Source organism: Choloepus didactylus, chromosome 11, assembly GCF_015220235.1.
Source record: "Choloepus didactylus isolate mChoDid1 chromosome 11, mChoDid1.pri, whole genome shotgun sequence".
NCBI lineage: Eukaryota > Metazoa > Chordata > Mammalia > Pilosa > Megalonychidae > Choloepus > Choloepus didactylus.
In genome coordinates, this window is record NC_051317.1 from 63,198,231 (window position 1) to 63,220,923 (window position 22,693).

The window sequence follows — 22,693 nt, forward strand, 5'->3', positions numbered from 1 at the left end:
AGAAAGGTAAAGATGCAGCCAACTCAATGGGAAAAAATTTTTGGAAACCATGTATCTGACAAAAGACTGATATCTTGCATATATAAAGAAATCCTACAACTCAATGACTATAGTACAGACAGCCCAATTATAAAATGGGCAAAAGATATGAAAAGACAGTTCTCTGAAGAGGAAATACAGATGGCCAAGAAACACATAAAAAAATGTTCAGCTTCACTAGCTATTAGAGATGCAAATTAAGACCACAATGAGATACCATCTAACACCGATTAGAATGGCTGCCATTAAACAAACAGGACACTACAAATGCTGGAGGGGATGTGGAGAAATTGGAACTCTTATTCATTGTTGGTGGGACTGTATAATGGTTCAGCCACTTTGGAAGTCAGTCTGGCAGTTCCTTAGAAAACTAGATATAGAGTTACCATTCGATCCAGCGATTGCACTTCTTGGTATATACCCGGAAGATCGGAAAGCAGTGACACGAACAGGTATCTGCATGCCAATGTTCATAGCAGCATTATTCACAATTGCCAAGAGATGGAATCAACCCAAATGTCCTTCAACAGATGAGTGGATAAATAAAATGTGGTATATACACACGATGGAATACTACACGGCAGTAAGAAGGAACGATCTCGTGAAACATATGACAACATTGATGAACCTTGAAGACATAATGCTGAGCGAAATAAGCCAGGCACAAAAAGAGAAATATTATATGCTACCACTAACGTGAACTTTGAAAAATGTAAAACAAACGGTTTATAATGTAGAATGTAGGGGAGATAGCAATAGAGAGCAATTAAGGAAGGGGGGACAATAATCCAAGAAGAACAGATAAGCTATTTAACGTTCTGGGGATGCCCAGGAATGACTATGGTCTGTTAATTTCTGATGGGGATAGTAGGAACAAGTTCACAGAAATGTTGCTATATTAGGTAACTTTCTTGGGGTAGAGTAGGAACAGGTTGGAAGTTAAGCAGTTATCTTAGGTTATTGTCTTTTTCTTACTCCCTTGTTATAGTCTCTTTGAAACGTTCTTGTATGTTTTTTTTTTTTTTTTACATTTTTTTTTCATACAGTTGATTTAAAAAAGAAAGAAAAACAAGGAAAAAAATATGTAGTGCCCCCCTTGAGGAGCCTGTGGAGAATGCAGGGGTATTGGCCTACCCCACCTCGATGGTTGCTAACATGACCACAGACATAGGGGACTGGTGGTTTGATGGGTTGAGCCCTCTACCATAGGTTTTACCCTTGGGAAGATGGTTGCTGCAAAGGAGAGGCTAGGCCTCCCTATGATTGTGCCTAAGAGCCCCCTCCCGAATGCCTCTTTGTTGCTCAGATGTGGCCCTCTCTCTCTAGCTAAGCCAACTTGGCAGGTGAAATCACTGCCCTCCCCCCTACGTGGGATCAGACACCCAGGGGAGTGAATCTCCCTGGTAACGTGGAATATGACTGCCAGGGAGGAATGTAGACCTGGCATCGTGGGACGGAGAGCATCTTCTTGACCAAAAGGGGGATGTGAAAGGAAATGAAATAAGCTTCAGTGGCTGAGAGATTCCAAAAGGAGCTGAGAGGTCACTCTGGTGGGCACTCTTGTGCACAATTTAGACAACCTTTTTTAGGTTCTAAAGAATTGGGGTAGCTGGTGGTGGATACCTGAAACTATCAAACTACATCCCAGAACCCATGAATCTCGAAGACACTTGTATAAAAATGTAGCTTATGAGGGGTGACAATGGGATTGTGAAAGCCATAAGGACCACACTCCCCTTTGTCTAGTTTATGGATGGATGAGTAGAAAAATAGGGGAAGGAAACAAACAGACAAACGTACCCAGTGTTCTTTTTTACTTCAATTGCTCTTTTTCACTTTAATTATTATTCTCGTTATTTTTGTGTGTGTGCTAATGAAGGTGTCAGGGATTGATTTAGGTGATGAATGTACAACTATGTAATGGTACTGTGAACAATCGAATGTATGATGTTTTGTATGACTGCGTGGTATGTGAATATATCTCAATAAAATGAAGATAAAAAAAGTAAAATGGAACAAAAAGTCTATGTATTTGTTTTATATCACTTCATTTGTAATATCTGCTAATAAATTTGTAAAGAACAAAGAATGCCCAAAATTACCATAAAAGATTTTATCCCAAAGATGGTATGAAGTAAAAAGCATAAATGACTCAAATTTTTACTAACTTGTGAAAATGTTCTTTATTTCATGCAAAGCTGTATAATTTCCTATATTTTAACAGCTAAATCAAACATATCAAAAAATTCATCACATCAACAATAAGTTAAAATATTAAAGAAAATTTTGCTTAGATAAGGCCAGGATGCTAACTTATGATCAGTAGCACTCTATGGTCTTTTCTAAATAAATACTTGAAAATGTAGTGAGAATCTACAGAGAAAAATAATTAAATCTCCAAACCACTAGTCAGATGAGGAAACACTTGTCACTAAATATCAGTAGTGATATCTGATTAGAGATAAATTTGGCATCATGCACCAAAACTAAATATAGTTAACATTTTGAAAAATTATGAGATGCACATTTGCAGAGACCCATAGCTTCTATTTTACCTAATCCATTCAATTAGATAAAGGCAAAATAAAAAAACTTGATTAATGAGACACAGAAATCAGGCTTTTGGTACACTTTGCTTGCATACTGCTATGTAAAAGGATACAGAAGAGATGTAGGAGTATTTCAAATTCACACTGGATTACTGAACTTCAGAATACTGCCCTAAGAAAACAGGTCTGGACAGAACTTATTTGAGAAAGATTTTTTAACTATTTAAAAGCACTATTACAATTACTTATGAAAAATTCTATAAAAATTAAATACCAGGCAGTCACAACATCAATATTAGAGCTCTTTAGTTCTTGTTAATGTTACAATTTATAAACATATATTAGATTACAGTAATTTAAAAGACAGGTTCACGTATTTTCTACCTTCTAAAATGAGAAAAATCCAAATTGTTTTCAAAATATGGACAAAAAGCAAATCCATCGGATTGTTTAAAAAATAATAAATACAGTCTCTCCCCTACAACTTGGTATACAAAATAGGGAAGATGCTAGCCAGCATTCTTATGGAGAAACAACACAAGTGACTAGGTTGATAAGATTTATGTCAACAGTATCTACTCTAAATGGTGTTGTACATTCAGTTTAATAAATTATAACTTTACATGTCTGCCATAGTAAACCATCCTTTCTACCCTTTTGCATTAAGTACACCAAAATTCTCCTTTTACAATATTTGAGATGAAGATAACTAGAAAAGAGAAAATTTTTCAGAGAAAAAAAAGGTGAAATTTTCCCAAGGAGTGTGATAAAAATGAGGGCTATGCCAATGTTCTTGCTTTATTAACAAAGTCTAATAAATTGAACCTCAATGGACAAACCTTTTGAAAATGGAATGAAAATTTTTAGGAAAACCAGGCTGAGCATGGAAGGTATTAGGGGTGAGGGTGTATTCTCACTCCTGAGCAGTGGCAGCTGGAGGATGGGGCTGGGCCAGTGCCTGCTCTGGGGGAGATGGCTCATAGAGCCTGGTCTCCAGAAGCTGGGTAGAAGATAACACTACTTGGTCTTCCAAGACTCTGGGGCAAGAAAAAGTCACTGAGCTGGAAAGAAGCATACTATAGGGAGTGAATTAATATTTTGGAAGGCTACCTGTAGCTCTCTTGTATTGTTTCAACCTCTCTTAAGGAAAATTCTGATAACTGTTATTAGAGTACATTTTCATCTTTTTAGTTCATAATCCAATTTTTATTTCAAAACACTATACTGAAAATAATTAATTTTACTGACATGCTTTTCTTAATGAGCTAAAAAAACAACACTCTGAGCCAGCATACCTCACATTTACATTCAGACGTAGCTTAACCGTCTAGAAAAAGCTGCTTCACTACTTTAGGTGCAATACTGCTATTTCAAGTAGTAGAATTTGTAATTAGAACTAGTTCTTTTTAAGTGTACTGATCATCAAAAACAACTATGTATACAAAACAAAGAAAAATCTGTCAGCACATTAAATGTTATTCTGTAAAAAGGCCTCAGGAAAGAAGGAAGGTATAAAAGGTGTGAGGGAGGGATGGAGGAAGAAAGGAAAGACAAAAATCCTAAATCCATTTACTTCTTAATATTTAGAATTCAATACAACACAGTCCATTACAAGGTGGAGATTCAAGTGTATCAAGATTTTTCAAGGGCATGTTTTGCCTTTTAGTGCAAATATACTTATTGTATTTTTAGGCATGATATACACAGACCATCAGTACAACAAACTTGCATTCCTGAACAGTGTGACTTACAACTATGGATTATTTTTTTCCTTTAATATAGTAATCAATAAGCTACCAAAAACATACCCTATATCTATTAAAGGTTAAAAAAAAAAATTTTGATTCCCCTATCTGTGTTTCAGTACATCCAGCTTAGATTTCAGAACTGATAATCTAATGAAATTGTAGTCACATACATCCAAGAACAAATCAATTGGTAGCATTTCTTTTTGAACATCTGGATTGCCAAATTCTCATCTATTCTTTATAAAGGGAAACCCTTGAGTGTTCACTTTTGTGAAACATGGGCCTCTTGTGTAATGAACTTATTCCAAGGTTCTTATATTCATTAAGATAGCAAATTCTGTAATTAGATATATACCTTATTTATTATTTCAAGAATTTTATACCAAAATGCTCTATTGTTAACAAGTTGCTGATGCAGAAAAAAAAAGGAGCTAGTTAGCAACTTACAGGTGATTCATGAAATAAACAGATTACTAATTATTATTTTCTGCAATGGTTACTGTGAATTACCGGCTTACTGAACACTTACCTAACACTTACTAGAAAACTAATCCGTTATTTATTATGCAAGAAAGGAATTAAAAGGTAAGTGCCAGAAATAATTCTTCAAATGTATTTTGCATGCAAAGTATATGAATTCAGTAGTATTGTTTTTAATAGATGTCATTACATTTTAATAAGCTCAGAACAGAAAAATTCAGTTCTCCAGGAATAAATGCTTCATTCATCTTCAGGATCTAAATCATTGCCTTCTGACCTAAAACATACTACTAATCTCTAACAGATCAACAGCTAACCTTTCAAAGAATAGTTTACTAATAGTTTACTAATTGGAGAATGAGCAAAGTATGATTGTATATAAAATTCTGTAAGCCAAACTCTGTAAAAGGTTGAATACTCTGGATCAGTGAATTATTTTGGGAATAGCTCAAAAGCTATAAAGGAATCTATACTGTTTGTGAAGGAATATACATACTTCAATCATTATAATCATAAAAAATGTAATAATAAAGAAAAGTTCCCTTACACATTCCTATGAATTCATATTAGGGCATTAAAGGAGCAGGTCATAAAAGTAACTGGATAATTTCTTCTCTCCTCTGCTTCTAATTCTATAATAGTATCTGAGTTTCACAACAAAACTCAATGAGAAGTAATATTTTACCAAAGGAAACAGTTCCAAAGTAAATCCGAAGACCAAATAATAAAATAACACTATTTTTATAGGACTTTTGATGAATTATTCCAAACAGAGTTTTGGATTTGGGGTGTTTTAAGTTTCTCTAGAATAAGAACGAACTGGACCCTTTCTGGGATGATCATTTCTTCATCCAACATCCTGAAACACTACTAAGTAAAAAGGCATAGCTAATGACTTATTTTGTTTTGTCTTTTTAAACTCCAGCACATAAACACCAACTCAATACCCTCACAATAGCTCTGTGAGGTAGATGAGTAGATAGACAGCAAGTTCATCTTCATTTTGCAAATGAAGAAACTGAGGCACTGAAAGGTTATGTGATTTATCCAAGGAATTCAATGAGTCAATCATGAGGTTACAAACAACATTAAATATCTCTGCTCCTGGGCTACTGCTCTCTGACCATACTTCCAATTCAGGAACAAATCTATTCATTGATAATTATAGGGTTTTAAGCTAGGAGACTATAAGAACTGAACAAAATTAGGTAACGATGAGACCCTATTCCTTTCAATACCTGTAATGGAATTCTTATAAAAATCACATGATAACACTAATTAAAGAGGAAAATAAAAATTTCAAATTTTTGATTTGGGGAAAGATTACCCTCAAGATACATACAATCATATCGTTAGGGTGACCATATAATTCATCTTCAAATTGGGACATCTGAGAGTCAAAGTGAGCACTATTAATTAAACAGGGTAATAGGTGTTAAATTGGGACAGTTCTAGGTAAGCTCAAGTATGGCTATCTAATGTATCATGAATTCGTTAAGAACTGCAAATATTTCAGGATTTAAAGATTCTACAAGCATGTTGCACAAACATGCTTACTTACAAAACACTAGTGTTTTAAAACATAATACCTGACTTTGGTTTAAAATCAAATGTTGAAAAAATCATTTAAAATAATAAGCATGTTCAACCAACAAGTTATTACACATTTCCATTCTAATTCACTTTGTTTTTATAAACTATAATTTAAGTGTTAGTAATAGCAGTAAATGGATTCACTTTTTCCCCTTGTATAATCAGATGTTCTTTTTATAAAACCATAAACACACTGTTAAACATAAAGAGAATTTTGTGGGACTCTTTGGCTATATATAAAAAACTATTTACCATGAATGCTTAGGATTCTCCTTGAATGGAATGATTGACACAAATCAACATGCTAAAAAGGTGAACATTTCTCTCTGAAATGAAAATCTTTCACAAAGCAATACCAAAAGCATAACAAATTTCCAGTTACTACTAAAAAGACTGAAAGAATAATATATCACCTGATTATAGTATATATGCTATATGCTAAAGATACAGACATTATCAGTTGAAGTATAATCATAATTATTCATGCATTAACCACATTAATTTGAATACAGAGTTGAAAAAGAGCTTTCTACATTCATTTATGATATCGATAAGTAAGCACTGTTTTAAGACATGGGTTTTGTGAATATGGTTATTATTTGAGGTCTTCATTAAAATAATTTCATTCAAATATTTCTTTGGGAAATAGAAGTTTAAAATATTCTTTAGAAACAGCAAAAACATAAATCACAAATAAAACTGTATTATATTAGTTATGACTTACAGCTTTCTTAGACCTTTAAAAATGACTTTCCTGAAAAAAATTAATCTAAACCAAACTGAACTACATGTTCTTCATGTACACTGATCTTTTATCACGAATTAAATCCTTCTACTGTAACTATACTTCTAAGGCAGACAGGGAATGTAATAAATCCTATTAGAAAAGATGATACTCTATTCAATGAACAATAGAGAAACTATTATTACCAAGATGTAATTAATTCTCAGTGCCTGACACTTTTCACCCAGAGTACAGAGTAAATTCTAGGGCACACAGGTTTCATAAAGACTGAATTGATGCTTGTTGTTCACAAATTCTTTCAGATTTTAGACATCATCAAATATTCTGCTGCGAGACATTGAGAGGTATCGTCCACCATGCTGATATCTGAAAGATTATAAAGAAATGATCTGAGGCTTCAAAAATAAAAAAAGAGAAAAAACAAAACATTAAAATAAAGTGGCTACACAATTTGTAAGCACTGTGAAATTTATTCAGTAGCTGAAAGCAGAAACTTACCCTCCATGGATCTTATTCCAAAAGGATTTACTTAGTAATAAATCAACCATCAATTGTTTTACAGCTTAGAATACATGCATGAGAGTAAGGGATGTAAACATATGTAAGACACACCAAAGAACTTAATTTAATAACCATTCTCCAGCTGTAGAATATAAATGGAATATTCTAGTTTTTTGCTATTTGTAGGCAATGCTAGAAACAAACATCTTCATGAATATGATAATTTGCTTTTGTTTAATTACTTCCTCATAGTGTAGTGGTTAAAAACACAGACTCTAGACTGTTGGAGTTTGAATGCCTGACTCTTCCATTTGCAAACTGTGTGACTCTGGACAAGTTACCTAGCTCCTCTGAGATTCAAATACAATTGGATTTACAACCATAAAGTAAGATATTATTTTTAAAGTGCTTAGAACAGTGCCTGGAATCCAGGGCGAGCTATGGAGTTGTTGTTAAAAGATGATGAGAAACTTCTTAAATGGGATTGTCAGAAACAGACATATAAATGTTATGATTCTTATCTATTTCAATTCTTCTTTTTTGTTTATAATACCACTAGTAGTGTATGAAGATGCCAATTTCAATTACCATCACTGAGTGAATGAAGGTGCCCATTTCAATTATCATCACTGGATGCTATAATTTTTAAAATATAAAAGCATTAGAAACTATAAAAAGATATCAAAGGTTGCATTATGTGCTTTTTATATTAGTAAAGCTGAAAATTTTCTTATGTTTATGTGTCACTTGTTTTCAACCTAGTCAAGTCAGTATATCTTATTAAAATATCAGTGGAATGCTAGAACCTAAACTACACAGCTGGAACTTACCTTCCTGATTCAGATTCAAGAGGATCATCAGTAAATGTTTCTGCATTGAAATCCAAAGGTTCTGCATCTTGGAGGAGTTCTATTCGGTCCCTTTCAGTCCTATTATTAGCCCTGGTATATCTGGATGCTGTTGTAAAGGGAGGGAAAAAAACAGTATGTCTACTTTGCTACTATCTTTTATTTTATGGGTCATAGTCTACAGACTCACAGGAAAAAATCAAGATTATAGAGTCTGAATTTTGATTATGAAAACAAAAACATAAGATAACTACATGGATCCTTACACATCAGATTAAAATTATAAAAGGGGTAACAGAAAATAACAAGGAACGTTTCTCTGGCCTTGTAGCTAGCTAGTCTAAGTTCCAAAGTAGTTAAAGCGCAAAGACTTAACGTGGAATCAGAATTAATATTAACTATGGTATCATAATAATGAAATTGTTATTATCAAATCAAGTTTTCAGTTGGTTTCACAATTGAGAGCAGGTGGCTGCTACAACTTTTAAGCAATCTCATTTCTTGGCTGGGATTTTCTTTAAGGCGTAATCAACTCAGGCTCTTCAAGAAAGTCCTGAATCTTTTCACCCGTGATCAAGAATCGAGGACAGCACTGACAGAAATTAAATACCAGCCACATATTTAATTTTAAATTTTCTAGTAGCAACATTAAAAAACAAAAACAGGTGAAATTAATTTTAAATATCTAATTTAACCTAATATCTAAGATATTATTTCAACATGGGGCAACATCCACGTTGCAAGTGCTCAAAAGCCACAGGTAGATAATGGCTACTCTATTAGTCAGTAGAGATACAGGGGAACTAACTCACTCTCCATTCTCCATGTGGATGGGGAGTTCTTCATAAACAACCTAAATTCTCCCAATATTTTGAGCAGCAGTCTAGTAACTTCAAAAGAACTTTATGACACAGTTCTTTTTGAAAATCTGAGGTTAGCCAATTCTACCATTTCTTACATTTTTGTTATCTTGGACTCTGCCCCAAGTGCAAGTCTCTTCATCTTTTCTCATTCACTCAGCAAATACTGACTGCCCACCACAAACCAGATCCTTTCTAATTCATCATCCTAAGGCTTTGTGTCTCCTCTTCTCTTACACATTCTCCCTTACTGTCAGATTTTTTCCACTCTCTGGAATCTCTACAGAATTGTCCTTCTACTTCCTAGCTTTAACTAAAACTTAGAGCCCTCTTCTATTTATTCTACCCTAAGTCTCATTCAAATAAATCCTCTTCTCTTCATTTCCAGGACCACTGCCTCATTTTAGGTCCTCATTTCTTCTTGACTGCATTACCAAAACAGACTTAACTGGTTTGTGTCTCACTTCTCTGAAAAATCATGCTTTACACTACTACCAAATTCATCTTTCTAAACAAAAATCTGATCATGCTTCTTCCCAGATTGACATGTTATATTCAGAATAAATATAAACTTCTGAGAATGACAATATCTATTTCCCAACTATCTATAGCCTCCTCTATTATTAGCCTCCTCATAATTTAGGCTATAGTTACAGAGAAAAACTTGAATCTGCCCATAGGTTCTCTCATGTCACCATTCCCTGAATTCACTCTTCCTTCTACCTAAAACACCCTTTACTTGGCTAAGAAGTATTGATTCCAAAATATTCAGCTGAAGATTTACTATAGAATTCCTTTCCCAATACAGAACTGTTTTTAAGATCTCCCAAGCTGTGGGTGTTTCCTTCTGTCATAGCTCTCATGTAATGTAAAAGTTTGACTCCATCACTGAAGTATTTCTAATATTTCCATTTGGGTCCTGTGCTGGTTTGAATGTATTATGTCCCCCAGAAAAAGCCATATTCTTTGATGCAATCTTGTGGGGCAGACATAATAGTGGGGATTAAGTTGGAACGTTTGGATTAGGTTGTTTGCATGGAGATGTGCACCACCCAACTGTGGATGATAACTGATAGGATATTTCCGTGGAGGCGTGGCCCCACCCATTCGGGGTGGGCCTTGATCAGTGGTGTCATATAAATGAGCTGGCTCAAGGAGAGGAAACTCAGTGCAGCTGTGAGTGACATTTTGAAGAGGAGCAAGCTTGCTAGAGAGGAACGTCCTGGGAGAAAGCCATTTTGAAACCAGGACTTTGGAGCAGATGCCAGCCACGTGCCTTCCCAGCTAACAGAGGTTTTCCGGATGCCATTGGCCATGCTCCAGTGAAGGTACCCGATTACTGATGTGTTACCTTGGACACTTTATGGCCTTAAGACTATAACTGTGTAGCCAAATAAACCCCCTTTTTATAAAAGCCAGTCCATCTCTGGTGTTTTGCATTCTGGCAGCATTAGCAAACTAGAACAGGTCCTTTTTATAGCTTCCGTTTCTTTGGTGAAATTCCCCAATTGTTCATGAATATTGTCCAACCTTTCCATTCTCCTCTAACATATTAATCCGTTATGTTAAAGCCCTTGTCTGATAATTCCAAAATTCGGGTCTAGGTCTGATTATGTTGACTGTCTCTTGATAATGGCTTATATTTTCTTATATTTTTGTGTATCTCATAATTTTTGACTGAATGCCAGACATTGTGTATAAAAGAAAGCAGAGACTGAGATAAATAACAGTTATGCCAAAGAATAGGCACATGCCTTCTAGTAAGTCATCGTTTTTTTTTTTTCCCAATTAAATTCAGTTTTACTGAGATATATTCATATACCATGCTATCATCCATGGTGTACAATCAGCTGTTTGTAGCACCATCACATAGTTGTGCATTCATCACCCCAATCTATTTTTGAACATTTTCCTTATACCAGAAAGAATAAGAATAAAAAATAAAAGTAAAAACAAACACCCAAATCATCCCCCCATCCCATCCTATTTTTCATTTCGTTTTTGTCCCCATTTTTCTACTCATCCATCCATACACTGGATAAAGGGAGTGCGATCCAAAGGGTTTCACAATCACACTGTCACCCATTGTAAGCTACATTGTTATACAATCATCCTCAAGAGTCAAGGCCACTGGGTTAGAGTCCGACAGTTTCAGGTATTCACTTCCAGCCATTCCAATACACCAAAAACCCAAAAGGGTTATCTATATAGTATGTAAGAATGTCCACCAGAGTGACCTCTCGACTCCATTTGAAATCTCTCAGCCACTGAAACTTTATTTTGTTTCATTTTGCATCCCCCTTTGGTCAAGAAGATGTTCTCAATCCCAGGATGCCGGGTCCAAATTCATCCCCGGAAGTCATGTCCTGCATTGTCAGGGAGATTTCCACCCCCTGGAAGTCAGGTCCCAGGTAGGAGAGAGGGCAGTGAATTCACTGCCGAGTTGGCTTAGCTAGAGAGAGAGGGTCACATCTGAGCAACAAAGAGGTACTCAGGCGGAGACTCTCAGGTACAATTATAAGCAGGTTTAGCCTCTCCTTTGTAGTAATGGGCTTCATAAGGGCAAGCCCCAAGATAGAGGACTTGGCATACCAAATCATCAGTCCTCAATGTTTGTGAGAACATCAGCAACAATCCAGGTAAGGAAGTCCAACCTCTGCATCTTCCCCCAGCTCCTCAGGGGGGTCCTGCATATAGATTTTTATTCTCTGCCCAAATTACCCTGGGATGCGTTGCCCCTCACTCCAACCTATACAAACCCACCATGTCTCACCTCCTATTCAAAGTTCCATGTAATTATGGTGTTTGAATGAACTGACTGTAGAAGTTATATTGTTTAGAAAACACAGATCCTGCACCAAATAAACATCTCTTCCCCTGGTCCCACATGGAAGCCGAAGATCCAAACACAGTCAATTTCGAAGTAGGTCATCAGTTTTAAGGGACTGAGTCAATCTAATCTGTAGTTTAGGTTTTGTTGCTGTTTCAACTCCCTACAGGTTTCACTGCCATTGCCTTGTGCTTAACAGGGCCTGAAGTGCCAGATGTTTTCTTTCAGTATTCTCAGTCCACCTTCTGATTTCAGAGGCCCTGCATACCCGTGCTAAAAAAGAGGGTCTCTCTCTGTTTCTACCTCTCTACAACAGCAGATTGCTGTTGTTTGGTACTTAGTGCAAAGTTTGTAGTTAGGTGTGGAAGGGTTCTCAGTTTTCCTGCTCCTTCATCCACTTTAGGCAGGCCCCTCTGCATCTAAACCTCAATGGAGGGGCTCTCTCAGCATTCCTGTATCTTCTCCAAAGAAAAACAACTTCTGCCTTCTACTTAGTGCAGGGTCCTGGGCAAAAGGAGGTTTCTCCTCAGTGACAGCTTTCTCCTTCTGGGTTTCCTAACCCATCCCAAATGGCAGTTCACTTTTGTCCTTTACTAAAGCATGAGCATCCTAAGAACAAGAAATTTATCTTCTTTGTATCCCTGTATACCTGGGAAAGTGTCTGATATGTATGGGCCAGTCAATAAATTATTATAAAAATGACTGAATAACCTATATCTACTAATAGAAAAGTAAAGAAAAACATAGGTAAATAATAAAAAGCATCTGCTTAGTACATGCTTGTGATAAGTGCTGATGTTACTTAGGCTAATATACTTACAACTACTCATTTCATGTCCCAGTTTCTCCTTCCCCTACCAGAATACATATTTGAGTTTCTCCTCCCTTGTATACACACCAAGGGATGTGAGAAAGGAAAGTCACCACAGAAACATATTTACAGTTCTATATAGGCATTTCTCAACAGGTATCCTTATTTTTAGCCTATGTGTAAGTAAGCATAAGAAAAATATTTCTAAGAGAACTAGAAAATAAACTACTTACATCGACTGCTACCAATATCTGTGAAGTTGGACTCTTTTGGGTCAGTATGAACATTTCTGTTTCTAGTGGAATCTTCCCTATTGTGTCCATAACGTTCCTTCCATTCCTAGGAAAGAAACACAAATGAATATATAACAAAAGAACTCACCGCAGAAAATAATTTATCAGTGTCAAAAGATTGTATATGTGGAGTAATGTAACTTTTTTAGAAATTCATCAGATAATAAGTACAATCAGCATAGTGCCTTTAAAGATCATAAATCAATAGTGTTTTTACCTTTACATGATTTAACAGTCTCTAAACTTAACTTTTACAAATGAAGACATCTGTAGAATTTTTCCTAGCTATTGTGTTAACTTATTCAATTTTGTATCTAAAAATATCTAAACAATATTACAACTACACATGTTTACCTTGGCCACATATAAGTTATGAGAACTCATAAAGATTAATAAGATGTTAATGAAATAAATTACAAAAGTTAGAGACTTGAAAAGTCATCTTCTATCACAAGTGTATACAAACACAATTAGACCATGACTCACATGGCATTGTGAGTAGTCTTATCTGCAGTAAAACCCTATTAAATGGGATTTTATTCATTAAAGTCTTAGAACTGAAAGGGCATTAGGTCACCTAATTTTTATCTCCCACACAGTGTAGGGTTTCATTCTAAAATATCCATGACAGACACTTTTTGGTTTTCTTACTAGATGACATGGAAATTATGTCTGAGCAATCCACTCCATTTCTGTTCAACTGTAAAAGTCAGAAATTCTCATAGAGAATTGAAATCTATCAGTAACATGGAAGATTACATGGTACTAGTTTTGCCTTCTACACAAGTCCTCCTTTTACATAACATACTCTAAAATATATGAAGACAATTATCATGTCTTCTCTGACTCTTCATTTCTCCAGCATAATTTTTTCTGAAACAGTGTACTGCTTTATTTGGGAGGTTGAAGGGAAGGAACTCCATGTGTGAGGACTAAAAATGGTGGGAGCAATGATGTTAAAATAATTCAGGAAAAGAATAACTGCAATCATTTTCTTAAAAGTACTTGACTCATGGAAGAAAAATTTTAATAGCTGTTGCAAAAAACATCTGTATGAAGTAGAAAGTGGTTCCAATAACACTACTAGAGAATATGTTCTAGAAACTGGAGGTAAACAGATACTGAAAATTTGTAATGACTGTGATGACTTTTCTCACTGTTTTCCTTTTCACTCTGTAGGAGGAGATTAGTTTGCCTTAGCAAATGGAAGACTGATAAAAAATTACAGAGGAATAAAATTAAAGTAACATTACAAAAAAAAAAAGCCTAACAATTTCCAAGTTATCAAAACCACTTTAATACCAAGACTGCATGAATTCGTTCATTCACTTAAATATTGACTGAGTACCAAACTTTAGGCAAGAAACTCTGGTAGATGTTGGACACAATGAAGTAATTTATTACTAATGAGCTTTTAGAACAAAAGTCTGACAGGACCTCTAGCATGTATATTTGAAAGCTTTACAATTACTTTTCTTTAAAAATATATTGCCATTTTCTACTGTTCATAAGTCTTTAGCCAATTATTCTGAATCAGAAAGATTTTTATTGATATTTTGCATTAACCTTTAGGGTACAGCAATTTAATAAGTACTATACTTACTCTTCTTCGATTTTCACCTTCTTCTTGCCTTTGCCTTTTTCTTTTCTCTAGAGACAGAAAAGTACTCTCAATTTTGGTACAACATGGTTTAATTAGAAGTAGAGTAACTGAAGTAAAGGTTATCAGGCTATGACCAATTTCTCTTCAATTATTGCAAAGTCAAACATAATAGATTATTAATGGAAAGGACCTTTGAGGTCATCTCACTTCACAGTGAATGCTTTTTCTATTTTTGTTGCAGAGAGTCCTCTAGCCTTGTCTAAATAGCTTTAATTAAGGGGAAAATTCTTTGTCATGGTGACCTGAAATGTTTCTCTGTAATTTTTGTTTCTATTCTCTAAATTAAGTTCATACCTCTCTTCTTTCTACGTAAGATTGTGCCCCTTGTTATCCTTTTCAGACTATGTACTTAGTTTCTTCAATGTATTTTTCCCATAGGGTATGCTCTACATACTCATAATTCTGGCTGTCTCTCTTTAAATACCTTCTGATTTATCAATCTTACTCTTGAAAACATTACCTAGGTGCTGCAGATTGAATCATGTACCTCACAAAAGACATGTTGAACAACTGATTGTACACTGTGGATAAATGTATGGTATGTGAATATAACTCTATAAAATTGTAGGAAAATATATAGATAGGAGTAAAAGTGTTGGAGAAAACATGGTGAGAGGGATGATGCCTCACCAGTATGGACTAACTACGATGTGTAAACTCAGAATTGAATCTTAGAACATAGCCTAATGTGGACGTAATAATTGTAATAGTCCCTAGATTGTAAGCTCTTACAGCAGTTAACTCTATCCCTGAATTGTAATGCCTATCTCTAAACTTTGAGATGCTGATCCCCTAGTGTATAACCTGATTGGTCTCTGGAACAATGCATCTCTGAGACACCTGAAACTCAGAGCTAGAGCTCAGCAGATAAGAATGTCAGTATTAGTGCATACAGCTACTGTCAAAAAAAAAAAAAAAAAAAAGCTGACAAAGAGCCCAGACTTCAATTAGTGATATGAATGAAGCAGGTATGGTTAAGACCAGGGCAAGCCAGGCCAAAGGGTAAAGGTTGAAACTGATTGTGTTTTAAAACTTCAACTTCCATATGAGACCAAGGGAATAGATATCTATTTGGTACAGGATCTAAATTTTCTAAATGGTACAACTCTACAGTCGATTTGTTCAAACACCACAATTGCATGGAACTTTGAATAGGAAGTGAGATATGGTAGGTTAATATAGGCTGGAGTGAAATAGTGACACATCCCAGAGTAATTTGGGCAGATAATAAAAAATATATTTACAGCCTCCCCTTCTCCAGCCCCGAGGATCTGGGGGAAGGTGCGGATGTGTTGGACATCCTCACCTGGACTGGTGTTGATGTTGTCACAAACATTGGGACTGGTGGTTTGATGTGCTGAGCCCTCGATCATGGGACTTGCCCTTATGAAGCTCATTACCACAAAGGAGAGTCTAAACTTGCATGTAATGGTGCCTAAGAGTCTCCCCCGAGTACCTCTTTGTTGCTCAGATGTGGCCCTCTCTCTTTCTAACTGAGCCATCTCGACAGGTGAACTCGCTGCCTTCCCCTCTACGTGGGACCCGACTCCCAGGGGTGTAAATCTCCCTGGCAATGCAGAGTATGACTCCTGGGGATGAATGTGGGCCCGGCATCGTGGGACTGAGAGTATCTTCTAGACCAAAAGGGGGATGCAAAATGAGACGAAATAGTTTCAGTGGCTGAGAGATTTCAAATGGAGTCGAGAGGTCACTCTGGTGGACATTCTTATGCACTATATAGATAACACCTCTTAGGCTTTAGTATATTGGAATAGCTAGAAGTAAATACCTGAAACTACCAAACTCCAACCCAGCAGTCTGGACTCCTGAAGACAATTATATAATAATGTAGATTACAAGGGGTGACAGTGTGATTGTGAAGACCTTGTGGATCACACCCCCTTTATCTAGTGTATGGATGAGTGGAGGAATGGGGATAAAAACTAAAGGACAAATGGGGTGGGATGGGGGGATGATTTGGGTGTTCTTTTTTCACTTTTATTTTTTATTCTTGTTCTGGTTTTTTCTGATGTAAAGAAAATGTTCAGAGATAGATTATGGTAATGAACGCATAACTATGTTATCATACTGTGGACAGTGGATTGTATACCATGGATGACTGTATGGTGTGTGAATGTATTTCAATAAAACTGAATTTAATAAAAAAAGAAAAAAAAAAAAAAAAAGGACATGTTCAAGTCTTAATCCATGTCCAATGGATGTGACCCATTTGTAAATAAGACCACTGAAGATGTTACTTTTAATTAAGGTGTGGACTCATTTGAGAATAGGTTCTTCAAAGATCCTGTATGATGAGGCCGAATTGAATCAGGGTGAGATTCCAATGCAGTCAGTTAGTAGAAGCACAAGATTAGAAGAAGCCTGAGAATGAAGGAGATTGCCATGTGATGGAGGCAGAGATGGAAGCCAAGGAAACCCACGGATTGCAGCAATAAAGCACAAGAAACTACAGACGAGATCTCAGAGAAAGCATGATCTGTTCAGACCTTGACTTTGGACTTCTAGCCTCCAGAACCGTGAAACAATAAATTCCTATTGTTCAAGCCAATGCAATGTGTGGTATTGTCATGGCAACCCTGGCAAACTAACATGCTAGGACTGGATATACTACAGATGAGGTTTAAGTCATGCAAGAAGCAGTAGAACTATTACATCAACTAGACAGCTCCTTCCTATGATGGCTACATTTGCTCACATTAAACTAGCAATCTTACAAAAGCCTCAGACCAAGGTAGGGAGAATGTCTAAGAATCAATGTCCCAAAACACAAATTTTCTTTTGTTTCCCTATCCTAATTCCACTTAAACATCAGTAAATTTAATATACTCAGATCTGCATGAACTGAGAGTGCCATGTATTCTAGTAGGCTGTTAATCATCACCACATTCTAAGAAAATAGCCTTGTTTGGATGACTTCTTATAGAATATTAAATTGATGATTCTTTAAATTAATGAGTTTTATGGTTGCACAGAACTTAGCAAACACATTTCAAGGCAAACATGAAAATGACTTCAAGAGCGTACCAAGACATTACTCAGTTGTAGATAATACTGATAATTTGTGCTGCAGAAATTTCTTAAAGGCAGAAGAAATAATTATGTTTTCAAATTAATTTTTCTAAGAAAGGAGTATGTAAAATTTTTAGCTAATAAAACTGCATTAATTTATAATTTCTTTAGATTAAAATTATGTTATACAAATATTAATTTTATATTTTGACTCTCAGCATTTCCCTTCATTTTATTTATTCATTTATTTAAAGTTAGTTTTATTGAGATATATTCACATATCATACAATCATCTACAGGGCACAATCAACTGTTCACAGTACCATCATATCGTTGTGCATTCATCACCACAATCAATTTTTGAATATTTTCCTTACTCCAAAAAGAATGAAAATAAGAATAAAAATAAAAGTAAAAAAGAATATCCAAAGCATTCCATCCCCCCCATCCCACTCCATTTTTCACTTAGTTTTTGTCCCTATTTTTCTACTCATCTGTCCATACCCTGGATAAAGGGAGTGTGAGCCACAAGGTTTTCACAATTACACAGTCACACCAGGTAATTTACATAGTCATGCAATTGTCTTCAAGAATCAAGACTACTGGGTTGCAGTCTGACAGTTTCAGGTATTTCCTTCTAGCTATTCCAATATACTAAAAACTAAAAAGGGATATCTATGTAGTGTATAAGAATGCCCTCCAGAGTGACCTCTCTACTCCATTTGAAATCTCTTAGCCACTGAAACTTTATTTTGTTTCATTTCGCTTCCCCCTTTTCGTCAAGAAGATTTTCTCAGTCCCACGATGCCAGGTCCAGGCACATCCCTGGGAGTCATGTCCCACATTTCCAGGGAGATTTACACCCCCGTGAGTCAGGTTTCAAGTAGGGGAGAGGGCAGTGAGTTCATCTGCCAAGTGGGAGGTTTTCGCTGCGATCTCAGACTTTCCAGATGGTATATAATGCGTGACCGGTCACAGACGTCCCTGAAACAGCTGTTCCATACAGTTCCTATCTATTTACCAGCTGCCCTAGAGGAGTAACTAAATTCCACACCTCACCACATTACCATTTTGCCCCACCCCCTCATTATTTTGTTTTAAAAGGCAAATCTTACCTCGTCTGATTAATTCTTTTCCTTCATCAACTAAGTCTGATGTCATATCATTATCTCCCATAAACTGCTGAAAACCAAGTAGATTCAAACAGCGGGTTCCCAAGCTAATAAAAATGGATTTTAAAAAAGACAAGCATTATGTCATATTGTCAATGTTTAGATTAAAAAACTATTATTAAGCATTGTCACCCCGCCCCCCAAAGAAGTCTATACCTTATCATTAGTTATCACGGTAAGTTACATAAGATTAACATTTGCCTTTCTTTAAGAAATAATTATTTCTCTTTCCCTTCCCAAGAAGCTTATGACCAGTTTGTCACTGACTAGGGTATGCACTTACAATCAGATTTCCTGTGTTAAGTATTACAGGTTAAATTGTTTCACCAAAATAGATATGTTGAAGTCCTAACTTCCAGTATCTCAGAATGTGACCTTATTTGGAAATAGGGTCATTACAGTTGTAATTAATTAAGATGAGGTCATACTGGAGTAGGGAGGACTGTTAATCCAGTATGACTGATGTCCTTACAAGAAGAATAAAAGAGAGACAGACACACACAGGAAGAAGACAGTCATGTGAAGATGGAGGCAAAAATTGGAGTGATGCATCTACAAGCTAAAGAATGCCAAAATTGCCAGCAAATACCAGAAGCTAGAAGAATCAAGGAGATTCTTCTCTAGAGCCTTCATAGGGAGCATGGTCCTGTAAACACCTTGATTTCAGATATCTAGTCACCAGAACTGTGAGACAATAAATTCTGACTCTTAGCATTTTCCCCTCATTTATTTTAAAAGACAAATCTTACCTTGTCTTATTATTTTCCTTCACAACTAAGTCTGACGTCCTATCATTATCACCCATGAACTGCTGGAAACCAAGCAGATTCAGATAGCAGGTTCCCAAGCTGCCTCAACAAATTACCACTCACTTTGTGGTAATTTGTTAAGATAGGCCTAGGAAACTAATGCAGGAAATAAATTATATCAGGTCATTAACATACCTTCAAAAAATCATTATGCCAGAATACTAAACAACAGCTGTAACTCAAGACCAACTGATTCCTTTCTTATACTAAAATGCCCAGTTTGGTACTGGAAATATACATATACAGTATTTCTAATCATAGACTATTTTGATTTAGAAAGTCTTACAAGTTTATTTTCATGTTTTTTGTTTCTTTTTCCCCCTGAGAGCTAATTAGTTCTATTTAAATGGATTTTATTACATCCTCTGAAGTGATTATTATATCTTATCTGGGGACTATCACCTTATGTCCTTTTGGCTTTAAATCTGATTGCTGTGCAGGACAAGAGTCTGAAAATATGAACCACAAGGAAAGAAGTGATGAATGGCTAGATGGGATTAATATTTGTTAAGATTGCACTCTGCATCAAGAATTTAAATACCTTCTTACTTAATTCCTACTATATTTACATATACACTCTTGCTTAATTTTTATAATCCTAAAAAATAAATATCACTTTACAGATAAGGAAACAGAGGCCCAAGGGGTTCAGTTTAAATACTTTGCTAAAGATTACTTCAATTAATTAAGAGCTGGAATTTAAATCCAAGATGAAATAAAGACTAGGCTGTTCTCATTATATTCGTTCTTAAACTTTTTCACTAACATACTTTAAATGGTGGAATCCTAAACATGTACATACATACAAGGAGAGAGGGAGAGTGAGAGAGTGAGCGGGTGTGTGTGGGCACTTGTGTTGAGAGGAAGAGAAAACGGGAGGGGGGTTAGTTAAAAGACAGTGAAGATCTGTTTTACATTAAAAAGGTATAAGAATCTGGTTTATACATACTACAGATGCTTATTTTAGTATAAAAGGAATGTTTTATATGAATTACCACTGAGTAAAATTGGGGTTTCAGGTAGATGGTCATGTTTATTCTACGATTTTAAATATTCCCTTACCATTTTTATATCCTTGTGGGAACACCATATCTCAATACAAGAAGCCCAGAAATACATCACTGTCTCTGGGAAGGTCTTAGCTTTATCTAACGTGTTAGAAACCAGCCTTAAGCTTTCTAGGCAAACAAGTCATAATATTAGCTCTGCGTACTGCTGTTTTGCTAATAATATGTGAATGAAACTGATCATGCAGCATTTCAAATGAAAATGGCCTATAAAGTCTAGCTACCAATGTAATGTCAGTAAGGCACTGCTTTGTATATTTCTATAACAGAATTATCTACATTGTGAGATAATTTGAAAATTCAGGGAAAAAAAGACCTTTTTTCCTTTAAAGACAAAATGGCACTCAAAGTTTATCCTCCTAATTATCTCTAGAACAAAGTTTTTTAACGATTATTTTAAAGTTTAAAAATTTTGCTTTTAGATATAATAATTCCTTATATTTGTTTAAAGTTTTAGACAGTTGGCAAAGAATTATCTTACCCATCTATCACTAGATCCACATAACAATCTAATAAAAGAAAAGATGCCAATCTTGCCAACATAACTAACAAGAAAAGACATATTTTATATATCTCAAACTCTTACTGTTCTTTCAATAGTTTTATATTTTAAAAATGACTAAGCATATAATCAAAACTTAGTTATTTTCACAGTGTAAATCTATTATATTTTTTACCTTAAAGAAAAACTCAAAAGGCTAGATTTGTTATTAGTTCATATTAACAATTTTATTTTAAATTATAATCCTTCAGCTATTTTATTTATGAAAAGGTAAGATATAAATATTTTAAAAAATTTAATAGAGAATTTAATTCAAGTAATACCTGTATATTTATTCAATACCCTAATATAAGAGTATACATATTATTTATAATAACTGCATAATGATATTAGAAGATTTAAATATAAAGTAGTCGCATGAGACTTAGTTAGAAGAGCAAACTGATTAAACGTCAATAAAATGTTTTCGAAAAAGTGCTACTTTTGGTGTGTCATGGAGCATTTAATGCAGTGAAAGAGGGCAAACACAGTACCTGATGAGGATTGTAAGACATATGGAGGTGGGGAAGACAGGGTGCTAAGAGACAGGCACAACTGTCCTTAAACTCCTTTTGAGTCTTATCCCTGCCAAGATTCTACCACTTTCTACTACCCAAAAAAGAGAGCCCACACACTTTCCAAAACTAGGGGAAAATTCCTCTTCTAGCCCTACATGACTTACCACGTCTACTCATCACTTGACCTTTTGCATTAGCTGTGATCTGAAGCATCTGGAAACCTAGCCAAGTTTATGGGAAAATCCCTATGACTAATTTATGTTATTGGATAGAAGCTGTACAAGGGAGTGTTTTACAAGATACACTGGCTACAATGTCAGTGTCAAAGGCTGTACTTAGAGTTAACATTTTGTAATTAATCATATCACTATGTACCCTAAATATTTATAATAGAATAACTCTACCTCTATTTTTCTTAAAATATCCTCAGAGGGCTGATCACTCAAGCAGACTCTTCACACTATCCCCAGCTCCTGCTAAAGTCACAATAAAACAAACAATAGCTAAAAACCAACCATGAATATTTAAAAGAGCTTTAAGGAGAAAGAATATTCAGATGCTGGAAAGAATATGAAGAATAATCAATGTTAAGTCTC

The 22,693-nt window shown here is 35.3% G+C and overlaps 1 protein-coding gene across 2 annotated transcripts in view; it reads right to left on the reverse strand.

Moving 5' to 3' along the window:
- Positions 1-2,200: 2,200 nt before the first annotated feature.
- LMBRD2 (LMBR1 domain containing 2) overlaps positions 2,201-22,693 on the reverse strand; it is a 97,204-nt gene continuing 76,711 nt past the window's right edge. For both annotated transcript variants that reach the window (XM_037798965.1, XM_037798966.1), the window contains exons 14-18: positions 19,106-19,209; positions 14,901-14,947; positions 13,238-13,343; positions 8,486-8,612; positions 2,201-7,520 (exon numbers count right to left, since the gene is read on the reverse strand). In XM_037798965.1, coding sequence (XP_037654893.1) covers positions 7,460-7,520; positions 8,486-8,612; positions 13,238-13,343; positions 14,901-14,947; positions 19,106-19,209 — 445 coding nt within the window. In that variant the 3' untranslated portion in view covers positions 2,201-7,459. The remainder of the gene's footprint in view (positions 7,521-8,485; positions 8,613-13,237; positions 13,344-14,900; positions 14,948-19,105; positions 19,210-22,693) is intronic.